Source organism: Manacus vitellinus, unplaced genomic scaffold, assembly GCF_001715985.3.
Source record: "Manacus vitellinus isolate BGI_N305 unplaced genomic scaffold, ASM171598v3 scaffold_3_pilon, whole genome shotgun sequence".
NCBI lineage: Eukaryota > Metazoa > Chordata > Aves > Passeriformes > Pipridae > Manacus > Manacus vitellinus.
The window spans coordinates 12,276,497-12,300,536 of record NW_021940535.1 but is presented as its reverse complement, the minus strand read 5'-3'; the positions used below and the strand labels follow the sequence as shown (position 1 = coordinate 12,300,536).

General features: G+C 37.8%; 1 protein-coding gene across 3 annotated transcripts in view; it reads right to left on the bottom strand.

The window, feature by feature from the left end:
• Positions 1-24,040, bottom strand: part of CPNE4 (copine 4) — a 189,736-nt gene that overhangs the window by 65,613 nt on the left and 100,083 nt on the right. For all 3 annotated transcript variants that reach the window (XM_008933532.4, XM_018075700.2, XM_018075699.2), the window contains exons 6-7: positions 23,811-23,894; positions 22,777-22,866 (exon numbers count right to left, since the gene is read on the bottom strand). In XM_008933532.4, the coding sequence (XP_008931780.1) occupies positions 22,777-22,866; positions 23,811-23,894 (174 nt within the window). The remainder of the gene's footprint in view (positions 1-22,776; positions 22,867-23,810; positions 23,895-24,040) is intronic.

Below are 24,040 nucleotides of genomic sequence, written 5' to 3'. Positions count from 1 at the left end.
TGCAATCAGGTGCCTTAGATTGCATAAATGACCAAAATTATGCCAAAAATAACTGAAGGTGAATAAAAAGAGGTCTGCCTAAACTGAGCTGATAATTCGTTCCCTAATGTTAACATTTTGTCAGATTAATGTGCAATTTCCTTTGCGTTCAGGAAAATCATGTAGGTGCGGACATTCTTTCACTGCTCTGCTAGGTGAATTAGGAAGCTGTCATTAAAATAATTACCAATGGAAGAAGAAGGAGAATCAAACATTCAATTTAATGTTATTATAAACCCTATTTCCTATTAATGTGGGTGATTTATCTCTCTTCTATTAAAGGAAATAGAGTAAAAGACGTGCATGTATCAATATGCCAGCTATTAAACAATGATAACCTACCAACAAAAAAGAGACCCTACACAGAGAAGCATATTCAAGCAGAAGAAAGTGGTTATTCTGCCTGGTCAGTAGATATTTTCTGAAGTCTACTCATGAAGAAAAGTAATTGAAAAAAGATCCAAGACAAAAGTTAATCCTATGAAACAACTGCAACTGGAACTAACAGGATTTTAGAATATCTCCTGTATTTCATCATGTTCCCTCTCCCAGGTTCCCAAACCACATGATATGTTTGCACATTGACTCTGTACAGGTCACCACTTTTTATAAATATGTTTTCATGCATTTATGTAAAGCACAAATGTATCTATCTTTAAGAACTGTGAAAAGGAGGTGGAAGAAAAAGCTCTGAAAAAACATGTCAAAATCCACATTTTAAAAATAATAATAATAAAGAATTCATAGCAGAATATTTGGGAGTTGAACATCCTTCAGCACAATGAAACAGGTTTCCCTATAAAAGAGTAGAAGAGAAAACCCCATCAGACAGATAAGAAAGACATAAGAAAACTACATTAATCCGTTAATCATTGTGATTTTACTGTGCTAATAAAAAGAAAAATATCTCTCAGGTTCAAACACATTTTACAGCATATGAGCTTTCTTTATTTGTGCTATGTACACAGGGACTGACATTTGTGATGAAGTGTCTTAGCAGGTTCCAGAGCACTTGGTATCATAAAGAGTTACAGCGAATAATGTGTCTGAGCTTTATTGGATACTCCTGATAAGTCGCCAGGGCAAAGATTTTTGTTACAGTGACGTCATTTAAATAGTGAGAAATTTAAGGTCTTATTACAGCAACTAAAACAAAGTATCTCTTCTTAAAACGTAGTGACTTCTACAAAGAACTGATTATTGTTATTATTCCCATTTCTGTGTTCAGTGTTTTATTACCGTGAACCACATTATCTGAAACCACTTGTATAAGGCTTTGGACTGCAGGTGGCACCATTATGTCATTATGAAATGAAACAACATTATTCCTGAGACAAGTAGGCAGAACAGAGGAGTCTAACCTACTTAATGAAGTACTCTATGAATATAAAGTATGCAATCTAATACTAGTCATATATATATAGGAAAAACAATTCTCTCTCAGGCAAAGATTAGGAGGTATTATTTGATGCAAATTGTCAACATTAGCTGAAGTAAACACATCTGTATAATTTGCACCAATGTCCCATTGACCTTCAATGGTCTTTGGATGGGACTCTCAGAAGAACACCTGAGGGGAAAAAAACCCCTGCATTCATAATAGTGTGAGAACTCTAGCTTTAAAGAAGCTGGTCAGGAGTAAAGCAATGCTGTTAATTCTGCTATGCTTTGGGATGAAATGAAGACCAGATATAATGGTGAAAAAATCAAGCTGTGATATTTTCAGGAATGTTACTGAAATGACAACATTGCTTACATGCTACTGAAGAAATTGTATAAATACTATATTCACAAATACTCCTTTACAAAAGCAGTAAGCAGCATACCAGGAACCCACCTCCCACACGACTCCCATCCTCCTAAGAGCTGATTCTATCCTATGTACAGATAACAAGAAGTTTGTGGTGGATCTGGCAGGAACAGGAGGCTGGCTTCGCAGAGCTACTTGGAAAGTGAGGGAACAACCATTTACCTTATTTTGTGCTGTGATGTATGTGAAAAATACATTGCACCTGCGTCTAAATCAAAATCACCCAGTTTTTCTCTGCCTTTCACAGGCATACACAGAAATATTTCCAATTTGTGATGACTCTGCTGTGTACAGAAACATTGATTCCCTGGAGAGTTCTGTGGAGCACTCAAAAGAGGTACCTCTTGCCAGCAAGGAGACATGCAAGGTGTATAGCCCACAAAAGCATTCACTTCTACTAGGTGTGCACCATCATGTCAGCAACCAGCTTCATTGTCCTTCAGGTTTCTGCAGTACCATCAGGAAAAGTCAATCTCCCTATAAGCTAGTCCCCACCAACCAGTTTCATTAGTTATTCCAAAGCCACATAAACTGTCTGAGGGAGACCTCCTTTGGATGCAAGAAAAATGTTTTTGCTTAGCAAAAATAGTTAATAGTCAAGACACTAAGGTGAGGCTGAGTAATCAGTGGGGATTCACAAGTGGAAAGATGAAATCCAGGGTAGAATCTCTCAGGAAATAAAGACAAATAGGTAAATAACAACTTATATGAAAAGGCCAGAGAGTACTCAAGGCTCAGAGAAATCTGTATTCCAGACAATTTAATCATATAGGTGTGCTGGTTTAAAAGTTAACCAGCAGGGGGAATGAACCCAACTCAAAGGAGAGATTATAAGTCAGAATAACAATTTATTAAAATAATACAGTAAGTACAATAATACAAACAAACAATTGGTCTCAACCCACAAAAACCCAAATGTATGACCCAGTACCCTGGGGCCTGAACAAAGTGGTGTTCCTTGGGCCCTGTTTGAGTCCAAAGTAAAGGGAGAGGGGAAGAACCTGCTGGTGGGAGAGCTGCTGCAGTCTGGCCAGAACTGGTGATCGCAGTCCAGTGGTGGTCTAAGTCTGGTTGAGAGCGATGAGATGCAGCCGTCCTCTGGATCCCACGAGTGGGTTGAAAAATGTTCCAAAACTCCAGAATTATATATCCTCCAGTTCAGGCAGGAATGCTTGGTACTCTCCTCAGGGCGGGGAGTTCACAAAGGGTGTGAGGACAGAAACATCCTTCTATCTCACAGGCCTCTTAACACCTAGTTTATAGCCTGAGGAGTCAGGCTCTATGGGCAGAGGGTGCGAATAGTCTATTGACAAAAATAGGCTAGTTTCTGGGAAATGACATGGAAGGCTATAGAATACAGTTTTGGGTTACACCCACCATGCTCTATGGGCAGAGGGTGCGAATAGTCTATTGACAACAATAGTCTAGTTTCTCTATGGGCAGAGGGTGCGAATAGTCTATTGACAACAATAGTCTAGTTTCTGGGGAATGACATGGAAGGCTATCCTATCTCACAGGCCTCTTAACACCTAGTTTATAGCCTGAGGAGTCAGGCTCTATGGGCAGAGGGTGCGAATAGTCTATTGACAACAATAGTCTAGTTTCTGGGAAATGACATGGAAGGCTATAGAATACAGTTTTGGGTTACACCCACCATGCTCTATGGGCAGAGGGTGCGAATAGTCTATTGACAACAATAGTCTAGTTTCTGGGAAATGACATGGAAGGCTATAGAATACAGTTTTGGGTTACACCCACCATGATGAACTGATCTCAGCTGTCCTAACTAGGACAATAGGATAGAATTTTCTTCACTATTTGTCATACACTTTGCTTTCTGACTGCCCACAGAGTAGTGTTAGGCTTAATTCCAGTAGTGTATAAAGAGCTGGCATGGTCCTTAATGGAGATTCAAATCACTGAAAATGGACCTCAGACTTGAAAATGGATTTGCTGATTTTGAAGTCATAATTTCATTTTAGTATTGCACCATGCAAGTGTGAGTTGAAATAAACTATGGTATTTGCAGAAAGATGTAAACTTGTTACACATCATTAAATTCTCTCAATTGTACTACTGCATTCAGTTGGAAAATACATGTACAAAATGCTTCATACTCTGAAAATGACCTATATGTACCTGAGCACAACATTCAGGGTCTGAAACTCCTAGAAAAATTTTGGGCCAGGAGGTAACTTTGGTGGATTATTTTTTCACTCATCTGTTAAAAGGAGGTAACAATAATCAGGCTGGCTAACTACTTTTTCCATTTTTCTATTTTCCATTTTCTGGTTTTTTTTTAATGAAGAGGTCGTCAAGCAGGAGATGTTGCTCCTCTTAAAGGGATTAATTTTTATTAACCCTTGTTGGCTCCTCATACTATATTTCAATTCCTATCCTTAGTGAACAGCCTGGCTATCCTGTATATCTCCAAGATCCTTCCGGATAGACCTGTCCTGGATAGCATTTGTAAATAAGAAATCTTTTACTAATGAGAGCATGAGAAAAATGTTTTCCTCTCCCCAGAGATTTTTCAAGATTTCGTAAGACTCCCTTCTGTATCAGAACAAATCTGAGACTGTTCATATTTCTCTTAGGGACTGAAGAAAGGAATAGAAAATAGTGTTCCTGCCCTGTGGATAAGGACCTTTTTCGTTTTGACTTCTTGCTCCATCACTCTCCCCACTTTTCAGGGATGGGCTTTATCCACTTACACTGATACTGAAGCTATTCTAGGCTTCTGCTTGGTGCTTCTCTCTTGTTCTTCTCTGTTGAAGCTGCTTTGCTTTGCATAATTCTTTAAATATTTATTAAGGCAAGGTTTTGAACCTGAGTTTCCCACATCAAAGGGGAGCATTTAAATATCGGATGATAGCATCAGCCTTTCTCTTGTTCACTCCCCCCACTTTAATTATACAATGTGGAGCTGCTTCAGTAGAAAAGACTGGGAAAGTCAGCTTGCAATTAGTAAATAAGTGAATTACTCGTATTCAAATGGCTACTCCACATGTCAGCCAGCTGTTCTGGGCCAGGGGCTCTTGCAGTGCTAATTGCTCACTCTCTTTCTTCCTCTCTGTAATTCTAACCAGAATTTCCCATCCTACTGAAAATATTTCATGAGGAAAATTTATGTCAAAACAGGTGCTTTTCCATGAATTTTCAGATGCAGTCAAATCAATTTCTTCTGGTAAAATTCTCTTAATCTATGGAAAACCTCTATTGATACTTTGCAGCCATCTTAGAGCAATGCTGAGTGTAAGGAACAAGTGGTAGTGTGACTTGGTTCTAAAACCAATGACTGATGTGACCTCAATCAAACTATTTCTGTACACATTAGCACTCTTCCCATGCACTGGCTCCAGGAAAAATATGAGCTTAAGGTGTCTACATTGCCTGTGTGATGGTGTCCCTGCATTAAACCAAAAGTGGGATGCAAGTTGTCCCAAGCATCGTAACATTTTTAAGCTTGACCTCCTGGAGTCCCACGATTATATCTAGACTTACATACAAAAACAAGTGAGTCTTTGTATATATAAAACAATTTCAAAACCTGAACAGAAGATAAGGAGTAGTATTTAAAAATGCTATGCTTTTGTTTTAGTTCTGTAACTTGCTGGAATCTGATTCATTATTTTGAACAATGGTGCTTTGCAGTATTATCTGAAGTAATGGCAGGGTCTAGGCTTTACTTTCTCTGTTTCTCTCCAGGGTAGATGTATTGTTATTAACCAGTTTCCATGCCACAAGTATATAAAAAAATTAATTGTAAAGTATTTCAAAATCATTGAAGGAAATGCTCTGAATAAATGCCAAATATTAAATCTATTAAGGAAATGTGTTAAGAAAAGATACATTAGTTCCACGCATTGAAATTGTGAAATAAAGAAATGTATTTAATGAATGCACAAGAAAGCAGGAAAGAAAAGGAACAGCTTCTTTCAAAGGTTATAACTATAATCTTTTATTCACTTACATAAAAATGGTTCTTTATTACCATAGCATACTAGCTGAGGTTACAAAATCAAATGCAGTTAGCATAACTGTCTTTTAGTGATGTGCTCTTCACTGTGTTAGAAGATCCTGTCTTTCAGAAGAACTGCAAAATACCAGAGGAATTCATCAAATATGACAATTAACTGGCCTCTACTAGGAAAAATTATTCCTATCTCTGTTTTGTAAAATTTAACATGTCAGTCAATTTAACAGACAGTTTAGTTCAGAGGGGGCCTAGATGCATATCTAGACAAATAATAAAGATGAGATACAGAAATAACTTCAAACCCCAAAATTTTTCATTGGAGACTTGTGATTTTGACTCCTTTGAGCTTAAGACTCTTCAAGAGATTTTTCAGAGAAAAGTGCTGAGAACATACCCCTTTGAAAAGTCAAATCTTCCTAGACTGCCTCAGGTTAGATGCAAAAAAATATTTGATAATTTTTTCAAATGCTAGCCAAAAATCTCCAGTGTATTTCAGTTAAAAGCACTTGAATCAGTCTAATGTCACGTGGTTTCAGTTTACTTCCAGTTTAGGGACAGGGCTTGAAGTTAAAAACTTCTTTCATATTTATTCTCTAGTTCTACATATTCATCTAAGAGAAATGCTGTTAACAAGGTCTTTTGAATTCCAAACATGAAGGTTCCTTCCAGGCTAAATTATTCTACAATTTTATATCCATCTATGGGTACCTAGATCCAAAACACTAGCAGAATACTGTGTAATTGCTCTCATTTTTTCCAGGGGAAGACTCCTGAAACTTAGGGAGGTCTATTATCCAATGACTCAGTACAAACCCAGGCCTGAAGAACACCTGCAATCTCATTCCAGCTCAGAAAGCCTTCCTACAGTGTAAGTCACTACAGTGATATGCTTTATTTCTGCTATTAATACAGTGGATATAGTAAAATATATAAAGCCTTATGAGGGGGCTTTGGAAGTAAATGTAACATTAATAAAATCCATAGGAAAAAAAAACAACAAAACTTTAGAAGTTCAGGTATTACTTTGCCTAACCATGATATCAGAACTGGAAAAGAAATGGCTAGAAGGAAGTTAACTTACCATTCCTGAATGTTACAATATATTATCCTTTTTGGATATGTGATTGTTCTTCTTCAGTTATCAGTGGAGGGAAAAAATAGAACAGGAGTAATGCTCTGATATGTATTTGCTTTAAAGCAGGTTTGATACAAAATTCAAAGTAACATAGGAAAAGGCCAGATATAGACATTAAAATCAAATACTTCTTTACAGATTAGGATCCACTTGTCTGTCATTAACTGAGATGTAACAGCCATTGTCAACAACTGAGAAATGTATGAAACAATTAACCCTTTTATGGAAAACACTAAGGAGGAATGGAAACTCCAAAGAAAAAGGAGATCATATAACCTCTCAAAAAACCTCACAAAAAAAATCAAAAAAAGGAATCTCACTCAAATGTCTATTTCTGTCTCTCTGTGAGTTAAGTACAGATAGCAGAGGGGAAGGTGGGCTAAAAAGCACTGGAAAATCAAAAACAAAGCAGTAAAATAGTTTTGGTTTAGCAGAGAATAACTTGAAAGTATGAGCAAGGAAACTGCCTGCTGCATTCAGTGTCAGGACTTTACACATTTTCTTGTTTAAAATACCCAAAAGCAAGGCTTAATCAGAAACACTACTGAGTTCTGAAATAAGTGTCCATCTCTAAGATGTTTAAGTATAGCATGGGTCAATGAGAACTACTTTTCATTAAGTGCAATGCACTGGAGATGGGTCATACGCTAGAAAGAAAGAAGAAAGAAAGCTAGTGTCCATTTTAATTCAGAGGAATTTTTTAATCAGGACAGAGAGGAAGGAGAGAAAATAAGTTGCTGGTTTGTTGGTTTGGGTTTTTTGTTTGTTTGGTTCTGTTGTGTTGTTGGGGTTTTTCCGGGTTTTTTTTACAGCTACTACCTCTTTCTTATAGATAAAATCACTTGGGTCTGGAACAGGAAAAGGAATTAAGGAATTATTACTAGCACTGCAATACTACATGAAAAATTGATTTTCAAGGAGGGGAAGCTTTAGACAGCTTGTTTAGCCTTTACAAAAATCAAAGTTAAAAGAGCATAAGAAAAGTAATTTATTAAGCTGTTCTTATAAACTCCAAGCACAATTAATTTCAATATACCAGTCTGTTCATGTTCATTAAATAAAAGCATTCATACTCAAATATGGTTATATTTCTCAGTTGTAAGAAAAGAAGGTAAATGGAACATGCAGTTGCTCCTTGCAGTGCTGTAACACTCATTTGAGTAATACTGTCTCCTGTAGATGAAAACAGTATTTTATCACAAAGCCAATGGCAGTTTAACATCTCAAGTAATATTGCAAATTTCCAAGGTAATTTAAGATTCCCAGAATATACTCAAGATACTTCATTTACAAAATCTATCAGGTAGAACATTACAATGACTACTCAGCAGTCCCTTTTCATACATGACAGCTGAGGAATGCAGATCTTATTTATATGAAATGTATTCCTCCAAAATATGGTTTTCTGCAGACCACAAGGGGGCTTGAATCAAGCACCTGAACAGCAAAGATGCTGAATTCATACTGTCTGATTCCCAGGAGCGTCACCTTGAGCTCAACACTCTCCAGTCTCCTGGCACGGGAACAGAACTACCTGAAATGCTGTCTTTACTGGAGGTTGCAAAATATATTTCACAAAAATTCCCTGTTTGATCCAAAGTGATTAAAAAAAAGAAAAAATAAAATAATAATTAAAAAAAAAGAGTCATTGGGGTTTAATTCCTAATTTTAAAGTTTCAAGTAAGGAAAATTTATCTATGAAAGGCTATCTTGACATGGAAAAATTAAATACTTTTATTTTTAAGGGGATTTCTTTTGATGCTTAAGTCTGGTAAAACTGTTATAGATTCAAATTATTTTATCTGAACCCCAAAAGCAGGAGGTCTGGAGGAAAAAAACTGAGATGAAAATCCTGACAAACTTTGTCCCTTTGTATTTATGTTGGGTTTGCAAGACATATCTTAAGCATTAAGATGGTATGAACAGAGGGATGGGTGAACATGCCACTATCCTGAGGCTCTCCTTCAGTACAACATTGTGTTGGCATAAATAGGCTATTCACTGAGTGCTCTTGTGGGATTGCAATTGTAGGACTCTTATTGCAGACTTGTACAGATATTTCTCTCTCTCTCCAGAATAGGAAGCACACATCTAAAATCACAAAAGGATCCTGGCATAGCTGGATTTTGCGCAAACTTTCCTAAAAGCTGCAGGGCAATGTTTTTGAAAAATTATCAATAATTCTGATTGTTTCTGACAAGTAAAGCTTGTGCAATACTGAGATATTGTAGTAATGGATATCCCGTGAGCAGCATAAATTGATAAAATACGGAAGGTGAAGGAAGCAGGTCTTTCTTGGCAACTACTAACAGAATAGTGCTTACAATAAAACAAAATTTTTCTCAGTCCTGGCAAACAAATAAGGGAAGCTTTCAGTATCTAAAATATGTCTATGTTTTGCAGAATTCACTGGAATCTGTTGTGTTTGGGGTTGTGAAGGATCACTGCATCTGCATCTGCAATTGGGGGACATATATCCTACATCCAAAATACCACAAACAGAACTGATTCCAGTTCTGCCCTCTGCTAATGCTGTACTCCATGAAACACAAATATTAAAAACAAACAAACAAAAAACCAAAAAACCAAACCACAGGCAAACCTCTGCATGCCTTTTAAGATGAAAGGGTGCTTAAAAGTAGTATCCTGCATAGAAAACACTTGGTTTTAAAAATAAACTCAGCTATTTGCCTATAAAGAAATGTTCACCTATACAAGACTAAACAAATTAGTATCTTTCTGTGACTTATTCCTTTTCTCCAAACTTCACCTTTACCTCCTAAGCTCCTCTGAATATCAATCCTACAACTAATCTTGATCTTAAATTTGGTGACAAGTCTATCCCTGGGCAGAAAGTGCCCAGTTACGAAGTGGTGATCAGAATGATGTCTTGCTTTCTGTAGGAAGGAAGGAAATTACCAGTCAAAGAAATCAGCACCAGAAGCTGCTGGTGCTGCTGATGCTAGAAGACAGATCAGGCTCTTATTTCTGTATCATTAAAGATTGAAGGAAAGAACTCAAATGTCAACAACTTTACAAGTACATGCTTAATGCTCTGAACAGCCAGGAAAATGGGAGCAAGTCAGACTAGGAGAGCAGGCAGTGAACATTACATTACCAGGATTACCTGTATTTTACTTTTACAAGTCACCTTAAAGCTGTGTAGTGTTGAGGATTCAAAGCTCTTAAGGAGATTAAAGGTTCATGTGCTGTGAACAAACAAATTTAGGCTACTAAAATCACAATTCTAAATTTTAAAATGTGCATGAGATTATTATGAGTATGAGTTAGTGATTTTTAATTATTTTGTGCAAGTTTTGCATATTCATAAGTCTACTTGGAGCAGCACACACTGCATTTTGATGAGCAATGCCATTTTTTTCAGTCTTAACACAGCTTCAGTATAGCACCAGATCAAGTTTCAGGGACACTGCAGCAGACTCAGTTTAAAATGTCCATAGTGACACTGGGGGCTGATACTAGCACAGCCTCAATTCTAATGTGGCACCTCCTGTTGCCCAGCTCTGGCCCATCCACTCTGCCTCACGTCTGCCCTCTCCAGGGCTGGTAAGATTTAATCTGCATGAATTCCTCATACCCAGAATGGCATGTGGAATGGCTAGAGCCAAGTCATGCTTCTGCTTCCCCCACCTCAGCCAGCCTCTGCCAAGTGTCAGAGCTGGAGCATGCAAGACTCCCAGAAGAGGAACAAGGGATGGAGTATGAACTGCAGCAAAGGGATCCCCCACTCAGAAGAAAGTGGGAAGGCATACAGGCTTTCTTACCATACCCAAGACAACCACAAGTCCCCCAAAGCCTGATCCTGACTGTTCCCAGATAGCTCAGATTGGTGGGGAACAGACACCTGGGGAGGAAGGAGACACCCTTCCCACAGGTGTCTCTGTCAGATAATCTGGTTGTGTCCTGTTACCTTTCTTTCTTAGTAACAGTGTCATGAAACATTTAAGTGATAACTTTCAGCACTGCTTGTGCAACATAACTCATTTATTAATAACATTTATCATCAGTCTGCAGCAATATTCATACACCACCTCCCCCCCGGTTCCCGTTTACTGATGAATGGTTGCTTGTGGTATTATGAAGAAACTACCCTTGGAATCTCACAATAGGCAAACTACCATATTTTGGCCTGGTCATGAGTCAAAGAGTAGTTTTTGGCACAACTCTAAGTATTTTTTCAATATTTTGAAGTGCAAGAGTCTGAAACACTGCTGTCTAAGAGAAGAATCGTGACTCCCTAATGTGAGTAACCCACTTCTTAATTAGCCCGTAAAAATAAACCTGCCTTTCCAAACATCTAGTCATCAGATTTTAAGATGTTTTTCTTGCAATTAGAAATGGATTCATTAAAAAAACTCTAGAAATAGCTGATATCAAACAGGGATTCTGCTGAAGGGCAGTATTTTTATGAAAAATGTATAAGCTGATCTATACAAGAAAGAAAGGCAGCAGAGGGCTGTGCATGTATAACCAGGGTCAGGATGAGTATTTGAAGGCATACGCAGCATTCCCTATGCTTTACTGCAGCTGCCACAGAATAGTAAAGGACTAGACTGGCTTATCTATGTGTTTATACACAGCAAACAAGATACACTTCAGCTGTAAATAATCTATTTACCTTTCATGAAACTTTACTGGAGCAGAAGAAACATTGCAGCATGACCCACCAGCAGTATGTATATCCACTTGGTGTGAATATGCACAATTTCTCAGATAAGGAAGCCCTAACCAATTAGAGCTTTTTCAAATGAAAATCAACACTTAAATTTCATTTTGAAAGCTACCAGAATTGACCACAAGAAAATATTAAAAGTACGTGGCATCAGTATCATCTTTCTGTCAGATTCTAGCAAATACCTAGAGAAAGACTATATAAGACAAGGAAAGGTACATTCATCTTTACCATATTCTCCCAGTTACTGGCAGTCAACAACTTTACATACTCTTGAAGCTGGAGAGATCATCTGCTATATGCTGTTAAAAGCCACCCAAAATGCAATAACCATTCATGAATTTGTCTGGTCACACTTTTACCATATTGACAGATTTTGGCCTTCCAACAATCTTTGACAACATATCTCTATTCCATCACTGAACTGTGTTGTATAGAAAGAGAACTTCCTTTGTGCCTGGTCACAGTGATTTTCAAGTTCTGAGGACACCATTCCCTAGTAATTTCCCCCAAGTTATTAAGGTATTCAGAGCTACTGCTTTAAGGTTATCTTTTCCTAGCATAGAAAAGAAATTACTATCAGTAAATTCTGGACTGTCTCAGAAATAAAATAAATAAGGAAATTCAATAGGAACTCAGACTAGTAATATAATGGTCAATAATGTAAGAGGTGATTAGTGGATCTGAACAAACCTTAGGCATTTGAAATGTAAAGAGTTGTCTAAGAGATCAATTGCTGATGCTGTTGCTATTCCAATACTGTAACTTCAGATCAGGGCAATTTAGAGTATACAGAGCAGGCAAGCCATAGCCTTTTTTAACATCTCTTCTAAAAGCAGACTAAGAGACTTTACAGTCTGTAATACTGGTACTATTGAGAAATGATTTCTAACATTACTTGCCTTCTCTTTCACTTAAGGGTGTATGAACAATCCATGTGCTTTTCAGAAGGGGAAGGATTAGTATGTTTGTGAAAGGAAACACCATCACTTCTAATCTCAGGCAAAGCAGACACAATGGCTGTCATGCTCAGGACATGAATCATCTCTAAAGTCACACAGAAGTCTTACCCTCAAAACAACTTGCACATCCTTTGAGGCGTTCAGTGGCAGCAATGAACTGAATACGCTAAGCTTTGAACAATTCTGTTGAGTGAAACTGTGAATAGTATGGTGGAAATAGCCACACAGAAAGGGGAAAGGATTGCTGCACCACAGCTGGCTGGTCAGTGAAGAGCTCTGAAGAGCACAAGAGCTGGGGCTGCCATAGTGGCAGCTCAGAGCAGAAGGGGGACAAGAGAACACCTTTCTCCCAGGCTTCCTGAAAAACACACTAGTGGCATTGGTCTTGGTGAGAAAGCCATTAAAATAACTCCACTCCAACCCTAGTGAACAAACAGCTTTTGATTTCTCCATGTCTGAGGGAGACTGGGATAAAGTTGTCACAAGTTTTATCTTAGCCAAATCCCACTCAAGGGTCTGAGCTAGTGGTAGCAAACGCTATGGCAAAGCTTCCCCAACATGCTTTAGCAGCTGTGACACACAAAGAGAACAATAACTATCCACAAACACACTGAAGTCTCTGATCCCAAGAGCCTTGATTTCTTCTAGTATTACCTCGAGGAGGTCGGTGATCAGCTAATGCTTTTTTTGTGGAATCCTGTAGAGCATAGCTATCAAACATTTTCAAAATTGTTTAGAGAACCATCATGCATGACAAGCATGCTTAATTTAGATTTGGTAAGGCAGATAAAACATTTTTATTACAAAACACAACTCCATTATGTAAGGTGCATATACATTGCATACATGTACTTACACCTTACAAAATGCGTGTTCTATCTAGCTGGGAGGAAACATGTTTGTGGCAAATGAAAAATGCAGATCTAAATTTTAACAGAATGTGTATTAGGTGAGATCACTGTGTAAGCGAGGACTAAATACATATTTTCAGTGTGAGACAAAGTTCACACTTTCCAAGTGACCACTGTGTACTGAGACATCTTCTAAAATATTTAAGTTTAGATGCACTTAATAGCTATTTCTGCCCTAATGCTGCCTAGAATATCACAAACATTAATTTATAATTAGGTCCCTGAAGATACTTACTGTAATTTTTTTTAAACAAATGTATTTTTTTGCCTTAAATTTGATTCTGCTATGTTCCCTGAGAATACTACAATCTAAAATACACATATTTTATTATCTGCAGCATGTAGCCATTTTTGCATGGCAGTATGTTAGCATGTAAACTACAAAATACAATTCATGAGTAGAATTTTAAGGTAATCTTTCTGTTTAAGTATATAGTTCATAGCAAAGGATACATTTATCACAAGATTTAACAGCAAGAGAAGGATTTCCATGAGTGTGTAATTTTTGATTTACACAGTAAAAGATATTTGAAAAGAAACCAAAAGCCTTTATAAGTTGGTTATATGTCACCAATGTAAGGCTTTGCGACTTTATGAGAGACTGAAATGAGATTGTCTGGAAATTGCCTTCCCTATTCTTTCCAGTCTCAACAAAAAGAAATGAAAAAAGAATATGAAAAACTGGTTAGACTTTCATTTTTTTTCCTCATTTTTAATATCATGAGATACTGTAAGTCACACAGCAAAACGTCCTGTAGACACAAAGGCATGAAACGGATGGATTTTCTTTAAGATATGCAACACTTAAAATTCTCTCACTACAGCATTCAGCTGTTTTACAAGGTTACAGCTAAGCCTAATCCTGATCTGCTTTAGTGAAAGCAGAGCTTCATTCAATTACTTTAATTCAAAATTGGTTTCTAGACTTCTACAGTAAGCAGCTCTGCAGCTAATACTGGGGTCTGTAAGGGTGTTCAGTGCACTATCAACACAGGGATATGAAAATCAGGAAGAATGTAGAGGTCATTTAATTAATTGGCATCCTGTATGCCCACCCTCCAGTGGGGAACTGATCCTCATTACCAGGGCTGTGCTTTGTTTCTTTTTAAATGGTCCTCAGAATGGGATTTAGTATCTTATCAACTATTGCCCCGTGAAGGAACCAGACATTTCTGATTTGGATTACAGTGAACAGCACTTGTAGGAACCTCTGTTTCATTTCAGGGGATTAAAACTCGATTTCAAAACAGCTCAAGAGAGGGGGAGAGAGCCTTTCAAAACATTTCTTATACTGATGACTTGCATACCAAAGCTGTGGAAGGCTGTATTTATTTGTCTTGAGATGGAACCATGGAGGCAGTAAGCAATTGAAGGAAGCTCACAATAAATGCAATGTACAAATTATTTGGAAGAAATTCTCACTTATTTGCAAAAGAGAAACAGAGTGAACACTCCTCAGATCCCCTAAACCAGACAAAAATATTCACACATAACATTTTTGCTTGGTTTTGTCCTCTCTGTTTCAGACTATGAATGTTTCTTGCAATGTCATGGGGAAATTTCTTCATTTCTGCCCAAGAGCTCATGGAACTGGAGGTTCTGGTAAGGAATGGGAAGCAAAAATCTCCTTTTACAGGATGAACTCTTTAAACTTGGTCTGTCAGAGTCATTCAACAGATGGGAGAAAGACTCCTGTCTCTCACTAGCCTGCCACTTTTAGTCTCTTCTGTCTTCAGTCTTCTACCATCATCTTTATCAGCAGCCCGAGCCCTTGGAGATGTGAATATCATCTCTTTTCTTTTTAACAACTGTATATCAAATGATCTCTCCTTGTGCAATCCACTTGGACCCTTAATTGTTGTGACAACACTTGTCATTTAGACAGCTCTTTCATCTTCAAAGCACTTCACAAACATCAATTAACCCAAATCTAGATTAATTAATCTGACAATTAATTTGCTATATATCCAGCAGTTACCATAATGGAGAACAAACTAGTGCCTATTAAAGTCATTAGAATGAGCTCACTTGCTTTAACAAATATAGGATCAAGCTAATTTCTTGAGTCTATTTCTCTCTCCTAAATCTTAACTGCAATCTGGTACTTTTTTCCACAGCATCTTCAACTGCTTTAGCAAGAATACAGCCAAGGAAAGGCAACATAGAAAATGGAATCTGTAAACTGAGATCAGACACACATGGAGTTAATCAGTTTTGTTTTAAGGGTGGTCTTAAATCTTGCACCCTACCTGCAAGAGTTTATGAAGATTGATCAGGTCAGTTCTTGACATACTCAGATAAATCGGGGTTCTAAACACACTGCTGTGATTAGTGAATTCAGGAGGCACTCATATTATAAACCAATTGCTAAATTATAGATTAACCCAAACTGACAAAGCAGGGTGATTGGTTGCAGCAACTTCCCCACAGTCACTGTAGACCTTACAAAGTAGACAACTTGAGGTTTTAATAATCAGTGTAGCACCTGCTACCACAGGCAAATAGAGAGAACAAGGGGAATATGAGAGAGAAAGGACAAGAAACATTTACTAGAAAAGTAGGTCCAATGGTATTTGTGCAAGGAGGTCTCAGAAACTGGCTTTTACAGTTTTTCCTCAAAATAATGTATCACTCTTTCAGAAGACTGTATTAAAACTCCCACGCTAATTAAGCAGTATGCACTTATGCAAGTGTTTCTCTTCATTTATTAAATATACACCTCAGTATGATATTTAAGCCTATTTTTTTTTCTTTTGACCACCAAGAAGGAACTTTTTATTATCTAAAATTATCAGCTGCACAGTTAGCTTTAGAAGAACTTCGCTAAAAATTCACAACACGATAACATCCTTAAAATATTATAATATTATAAAATATTATTCAGACTATAAATAAAGATTTGCACTCTCAAAGAGTGAGGCAATTATTCTATAGGTTCCAGGAAAATGCCCTGACCTAATGAAAAAGAAATAACTTACTGAAAAAGTAATTTGAAAGCATCTTTTGATTCATATTGAAGACATGTAAAGGTTGAGGCCCCTTTTCTTGCTTTTGAAGACTTTCTACAAGAAGGACCCCATATGCAAATTCAGGGTAAGCGAGCCAGGAATGATTGGCTCCAATGGCATTAATTTGGTGAGTAAATTGAAGGGAAAATGTAGAACCGCTTAGTTAATTAGGTATGACTGAAATCACCCAATCAAGTAAATAACCAGGAGGTCTAGCCTATGCTGTAATTTGTTCTTGGTGCCAGACTCTTTCTACCTGGAATTAAAAGTGCAAAGAAAACAGCAACAATAAATGAGTCTTCTCTTATGGAACAGTGTGAAATCCTTCAGTTCATGCCTTTCTAATCATCATTTGACACTGCTTGAATTGCCTTTCGTGCCACATGCTTTTTAAAATCCTGCACAAATTATTGCTGTTGACCATAAACTTTATCTTTCCACATTAGTGCTTCAAACACTCTGACAGCTAAACTGTGAAAGAATAAAAGCACTAATGGATTTGTCTAAACTTATTACTTATTCCTTGTATCTTAAGCTTTACTTGGCTGTCTTCACAGGTTCTGCTTGGTTACCTTAACTAGCAGCTTTCAGAGATACTGAGGGTTTATTGAAGGATAACAGTTTATAACATACCAGTTAATAATATAAGCAGCGCTGTAGTCAAGTATTAAAAGTCACTGAAAGCTTATTGATCTAGAGAACACTGCAGTAATAATTCAGAGAATATAAAAATAACCAGTACTATTTGCTTTTCTTTAACTCAGAATGGAGAAAACAATACATTTAGAGACCTATAAGAAACATTTTTTTCCCTTAATGATCCAACATTCTGCATGAAAGAATCAACATTTTATGAAATCAGATGGAAACAGAAGGTTACAACTATCTGAAGAAGACCCAGTGTTCCATCCCCAAAAATGCCATAAGAGGCACTGTTAAGATTGTTATCTTAATAACACGATTTTAATTAATAAAATTAAAATGAAGTGATCGGCCATTTCCTCCCAGAATAATGTCAAAATCTTTCTTGTAGGCTGTGGAGCTTCTTCTATTAATATTGTAAGCAAGGATCACATTATATAATAGTGTATTGGGTCTGGCTGAGCTGGAGTTCATTTCCCCAAGGTCAACCTACCACAAAAAATATCAACAAGGCGGAAGAGGCACTGCATAGATTGTTAATTAAAGCAAAGTGTAGTTCTATCAAGAAGACTTTTTTAGAAATGACCTACCAAAAAAAGCAGAAAATTCATGATCTATGAAAATTCACATTGGAATGGGCCATGTAGTGCTATTTATCAAGTCTTAGGGCTGAAATTAATTGAAAATCACATGACCTTTAACCTTCTGAATGCATCTCACTAGCCCTAAAAGTATCATAGATATACTGGGACTTACAAGCATTTGCAAATAAAACCCTCAGCAGAAAACCAAACATGGAATTCACGTGCTAAGACACAGCTACTCCAATAGATCGTGTGGGCAGAGCCAAGGAAGTCAACCGGATATAAGAGAGAATGGAGAAGAATGGCAGAATCAGGTTTTAACCTCCTTAGAAGTACACAGGAAGAGGCAACTTTCCCATGGTTACCCAAAAGTAAGCAACAGTACTGTCTCAGGGCTTCATGCTGCAAAGAGCTGGTCACACACTCCGAGGCCTTATAACCTGATGTATGGAGCGACCCTGGTAACCGTGGCTGTGGGTCCCATTCATAACTGTGCATGCACAAATTTCATTTGGATCATCATCTGTAATCTGGGTCGGGCAGGGATGAAACAATAAAAAAATTGACAGGAGTGATACAGTTGTAACCTACAGATTTTTGCAAGGTAGAAAAGTATCTAATGGACATTCTTCTTCCGAAGATTTCCCCTATGTGGGTGGAAGATAGAAAGGACTTTCTATACAGATATGACATGTACTTCCCCCTCACCTTGCAGCTTATCACTTCATCTCAACTATGTTTATATTCTAGGGGTTTTCTTCCTCTTTTCCTTATGAACAGAATTTCTTTTGGTGATGTTTTCCATACAACCTCAGCAGAAGATATAAGTACTCTATGCCATGTGCCCTGTTTGGCCTGTGCATAACAAGTGCCTTGTTATGTGTTTATTTCTTAAGTATTACAGTATCTAATATCAAACCAAAAAGAGATTATTTTTCTGTGTACATTACCAGGACTCCTCTAGAAAAACAGGAACCCTGCAACTATTAAAATGAGTGGATAGTAGATGATTCCTAACAGAAAATACAATAAAAGCCTATATTTCAGATAATCTTTGACAGCAACACACCTCACATTCTGAAACCAAACTTGAATGCCAAAGTTCCACAATTTACAGGACCTTCAGCCCAGCAGATTAGGATAAAAACTGCCCTAAGAAGGATTATAATCATCAGTCAGATTTGTCAGTAATTACTGTTGTGAATTGAAGTTCTTTAGACATTAGAAAAGCAATGCACTACTTTTGGATCAAAGAGGTATTTTGCAATACATACACAAATTGTCTGTCCTATTAGCACTAAAAGAAGGTATGAACGGCACTGAAGTGTGACCAGACTTCTCAGATGGTTTCAACGTCTGGGAAAAAAAAGCTCAGTAGGTTCATAAATCTAATATCTCCTTTTTATAATAAAACCTAGAGCAGCAATAATTGCAATAAAGTTTTACAAGGCGTCCTGAGAGGAATAAAATACTCACTGTTCTCTGTACCACAGATAAATAAAGCAACATTAGGGTTTTTTTAAAAGTCCATAAGGAATTTGAATTAACAGACTTTGTAAAGGATGCTAGCAAAAGACTTCTGAGGCAGACCCTAATTACTGGCTGCTTTGATTTTAGTGACCTTCTTTATCTTATCTTTCTAAACAGATATTTAAACCAGAAAGTTTCAAATGCCCAGACAGTGTAAAGACTGCTTTGGGTACAAGACTAATGAAGATCAAACTTCTGTAAATTGATCTGTATTGTTTTAGTGTACTTCTTCCATTAATCCCCATTCCTCATAACACAAATTTGACCCCTAATCTCCATGCCCATGTGATTTCAGTGGTAGAGATAAAAGGCCAAGACTTCAGTGCTAGATATAGCCTATAGAGGGAAGCCAAAGGTGGTGACAGTTGTAGTGTGTCTGCAGTTGTTAAGAAGTCTTGCAGAATTTCCACAAGTTGATATTTCTCTCCAAGCATTGCTGATGCCTCTTTAAGCCTTAATTTAGATTGTGCTTTCCAGAGCACGTGAAAAAATAACAGCAGGTAGAGATACAAAACTACCCAGCCTTATGCAATTACTGCTCACAGTGATCAAGCAATCTTGGCAAGAAGCTGATGCTCAGCAAGGCAGCTGGAATACACTAAATCTTCCCCACGTTAAATATGACACAGGGAATTCTTCCAACACTTAGCAGAAACATATTGCTATATACTTTATGAATTGAAACAAAGCAACTAAAGTCAAATGTTCCAAAATATGGTCGTGTGAAGAGTGGACTGCTAAGTCAATGTAAATTAAAATATAAATATTCATACAGTGCTGTACCAGTCACAGACACTTCAACTCTCTAATTCTTATAATTTCTACTCTTCTGTCCTCACTACCATCAAACTCCTAGGTTATAGACCATACAGAAAGGAAGCAAATAATCATCTGACAAGTGCTATATGTTATCTGTCAAATAGAAGTGATTTTGGGGGCTGCTCTACCATAACAGACTTATGTTACACCCACTAAAAGTTATAAAGGGCCTGAATTTGAAATAAGTGTCATGACTTTTTCTTATTTTACAGCCATAATTAACATTAAAATATTCCTGCACTCATGAATGATCTGGTGCAAATCTTAGTACTTTTAGCTTTTCTGCAAATGACTGAACTGCAACCTCAGGCAAATACTCAAATATCAGGGTCTGCAAACATTTGCATACACAAATAAAACATGTATTCTCTCAAAAAGAAAAAAAACTATATTGAAAATTGTGATTATGTTCATAAGATCCATCTTGCCCTGGTTTTCTTCTTTAGCCATACTTTCATTGACCCCTCATCTTGTCTACAGGCAGTCCTAAAGGACTATTCTTGTTCCTCTTCACTTCTCCCTTCTCAGCCTCTCTTTTGAAGTATCATCTGCGAAAAATTTTGATTACTATCACTCTGCTCATAGCTCAAAGACCACCTTTATTCCCAGATCCATCTTCTTCTATCCAAGCTGAAATCTTAGCCTTTCTCATACCTTCTCACCTCAGCTTCAAAGAGATTAAAGCATGTCTCTCACTGCAGAACCACATTCCTCTACCCTTATGGACTTGCCACTTGCTGATATCCCAAACTTCACACTTTGTTTGCTTCTCTTCCTAGGTTTTCTCATCTAAGTGATTTAAAGGCCACCTGTACACAGTGTGGTGAAGGCAGTGCTTAGCTAATTCTGCTTTTCATTTTAGTGGCAGAATTCTGATCCAATTCTTTTCTCAAACCTATGTAGTCACATTACTATGGGATGCTACTCATTTAAATTTAAGCTACCTCAAGAAGTACATCCTGTAAGGCCAGGCACAACTGACTGCTCCAAGTGACTGTCAGATATAAGCTGGAGTAGGTGATTTGGGACCTTGTGACAAGGAAGAGACAGGTTACAACCTTCTGCATCTGGTCGTGTAAGATGCACCCTCAGAGTGGCTGCATAACACAGGTAATCTGTCACATTACATCTCTTCTTCAGCCTCTCAGCATTTCATATTTTGAATATACCGTGTTCTTTAGCATTGCCCCCTACACCTCCCTTTCACCTTTCAGAATGCTGCAGCAGCTACAGCACTCCCACAAGCTTTAACCATGTTGCCTCTGCCTGTATGTCCCACCTGCCTATATGGCCTGCCCTTCTCTCATACATCAAAGAACTGCTCACCATCCCTTTCCAAGCCTTTCATAGCTCACTCCATTCAAACACAAAACCTCAGCTCTCAGCCCTGCCTGAGCTGTGATGTGAACACCTTGTCCAAATATGTACCATCTCTGCTTTTTCCAGTGCTTCCATTTTGTCACGAAGTAGCAGCCCAGGCATCAGAGGTGCCAATAGAGGTGCCAGCCATGGTAGTGTTCCTTGGCCTTCACTGTCCTTTGAGTCTGTCATATTACTACCCCTGGATGGTAGCTGCTCTTTTTCACCCTCTTTTCCTTTCCTGGAGGTCTATATTGCTTACACAACACTGAGTTATGTGCTTATCTTCTGTGTTTCAGGCAACTAACATACCTATTTAATCTACCCAGGAAATTTATAAAATTGCAACCTCCCAAGACAACAAAGTCCTTATCCTAACACTTCATATAACTGTCATCCTACACATACTACAATAAATAACTCCTCTACATTTCTTCATTGGCATTAGAAATCCTCTTCAGCCAATATTGTTAATTTTGCTCACATTTTAAAATGGAGGCTGTTCTTTCTGTACAGCTTATTCTCTATTTCATCTCCTACAGCTCTATTCCAATCCCACTGAACAAGCCAAACACAACTGGTTTTGACCATTTACCAGCTAAGGGGTAGATGGGAAGATCTTTCACAACTGCTTTCCTGCGCCACCTGAGATGTTGAGCTTCCTTCACACATCTGAGGTACGTGTCACAAACACATTGTCCTGGCCTCCTAAGTATCCTGTATTTCATCTACTTCATCCTTCACTTCTCCTTGCGGCATCTTTCATTGCCTTCTCAAGCTTCCTCACTCTTTTGGTACTTCTTTTTCCCTTGAACCCATCTTGTTTGCCCAACAGTGCCACAGGGCAACAGGGAACACAAACAATTTATAGTTAAACATTTATATCTGTGTCTTCCTTGTGCATCCCCAATACCATACAAACATATACATACAAGCACTGTGTCAATACCACTGTTGTTCCGTAATAACAGGGCTAATTTTGTGAAGTTATAAATCACAATTCAAGCATTCATAAGATTCCTTTTATCCTTTCCACCGATCTGTGGCATGCATTGGTAACATATCCACACCAGCATTTTATTTTTGTCTAGCTGCAAAGAGTATAATCTGTTGATTACAGTGGATTACCACTTCTCTGCATCCTTAATTTGATTATGGTAATCATAATGTAGTAATCAGCTGTGTGATCATCTCTTCCATCAAGGAAGAGGGAAGTGCAGAATAGCAATCTACACTTGAAAAAGGGAGGAAAAACTTTCATTTTCTATGAGTAAAACTATTAAAAAGGTAGGAATGACTTCTGACCTTTAGCCTGCGGTCCTGGTCTCCACTGCACAGAGAATTTACAGACACTTTGAAGGTCTTCCATGCTGGATTTAAGTTATTCATCACAACCTGTGAGTGAAAATAAAAAAGGGACACATTAACATTTCTACATCTCCAAAACGAATGCTAACAAGAGCCACAATTTTCAATACAATACATTAACCAGAAAGAGAAAGAAAGCAGAGCTCAGCTGGAGTTTTCAGAACAACATGCACAGAATATGTGTCCTTGAGCAACCCATAGTTTGAAACACTCCTCTGGAAAGCCCCCAAAAGGAGCACAGGTAGGAATTAGACTCATAGTTCCCTGCATATATCATGTGTAGATCATGATGAAGAAATTGCTCCAGCACTGCCATGCCTCAGCAGGAGTGTAACTCACAAGGGACAGGTTGTAGAACTGAACTGGAAGCCATGGAAGAGATGCAGGAGTAGGCAACAGGGATGGGCAACATCAATTACAGGCACATTGGTTTGCCTAGCTAGAAAGACTTTATGGAATCCATAACAGGCTTATAAACCCAAATACCCACCACAGCTCCATCCTGTACACATAAATGCTGCCTTTTAAGATAATGCCAGTCATTAGCAGGGAAGCAGTAATGTCACTAGGACACAAGAAACAAATGTAAAGCACTCAGATTACAAATGTCTTTAGCACCAGCACTCTGGGAGGAGGTGGAGAAGATGCAACATAGCATTAGTGGGAAAATATGATACTATCTGTAGCATGGTTTTGGCTAAATATCATATCTGTAACTATGGACCTTCAAACAGAGTATCTGCCAATTTAATTAAATTTGGACCTTTGGTTTCAGTATCTTCTGCCTTTACTGTAAGACACATAAATCAAGACCTGATACCCACTAGTTAATACTTACACTAGAGTGTAACACTGGGAAGTGTTTTTAAACGTGAGTGTTTGCAATAACATTTGCGATATGGGAGGCATAAACTATTCCTCCTGACAGCCCATCTATGTCCTTGGTGAGTAAATCCAACTCTATCCCTTACCTCAGTTCTATGAACAAGTTGCTGGGTTGCATCATCATTCACGCGAAAAATCTCCAGGAAAGGATCAGATTTGCTGAAAAAATCCTAAAATAAAATATAGAACAGGTTACTCTCGACGATTCTTTTTCTTTGAATTTTGCAGGCACAACGCACTGGTGCTTCCCTGACTCCTAATGACAAAGGAGAGCCAGCATAGTTTTAGAGAGACCTCTTGGTGTCTCTCAGCAATG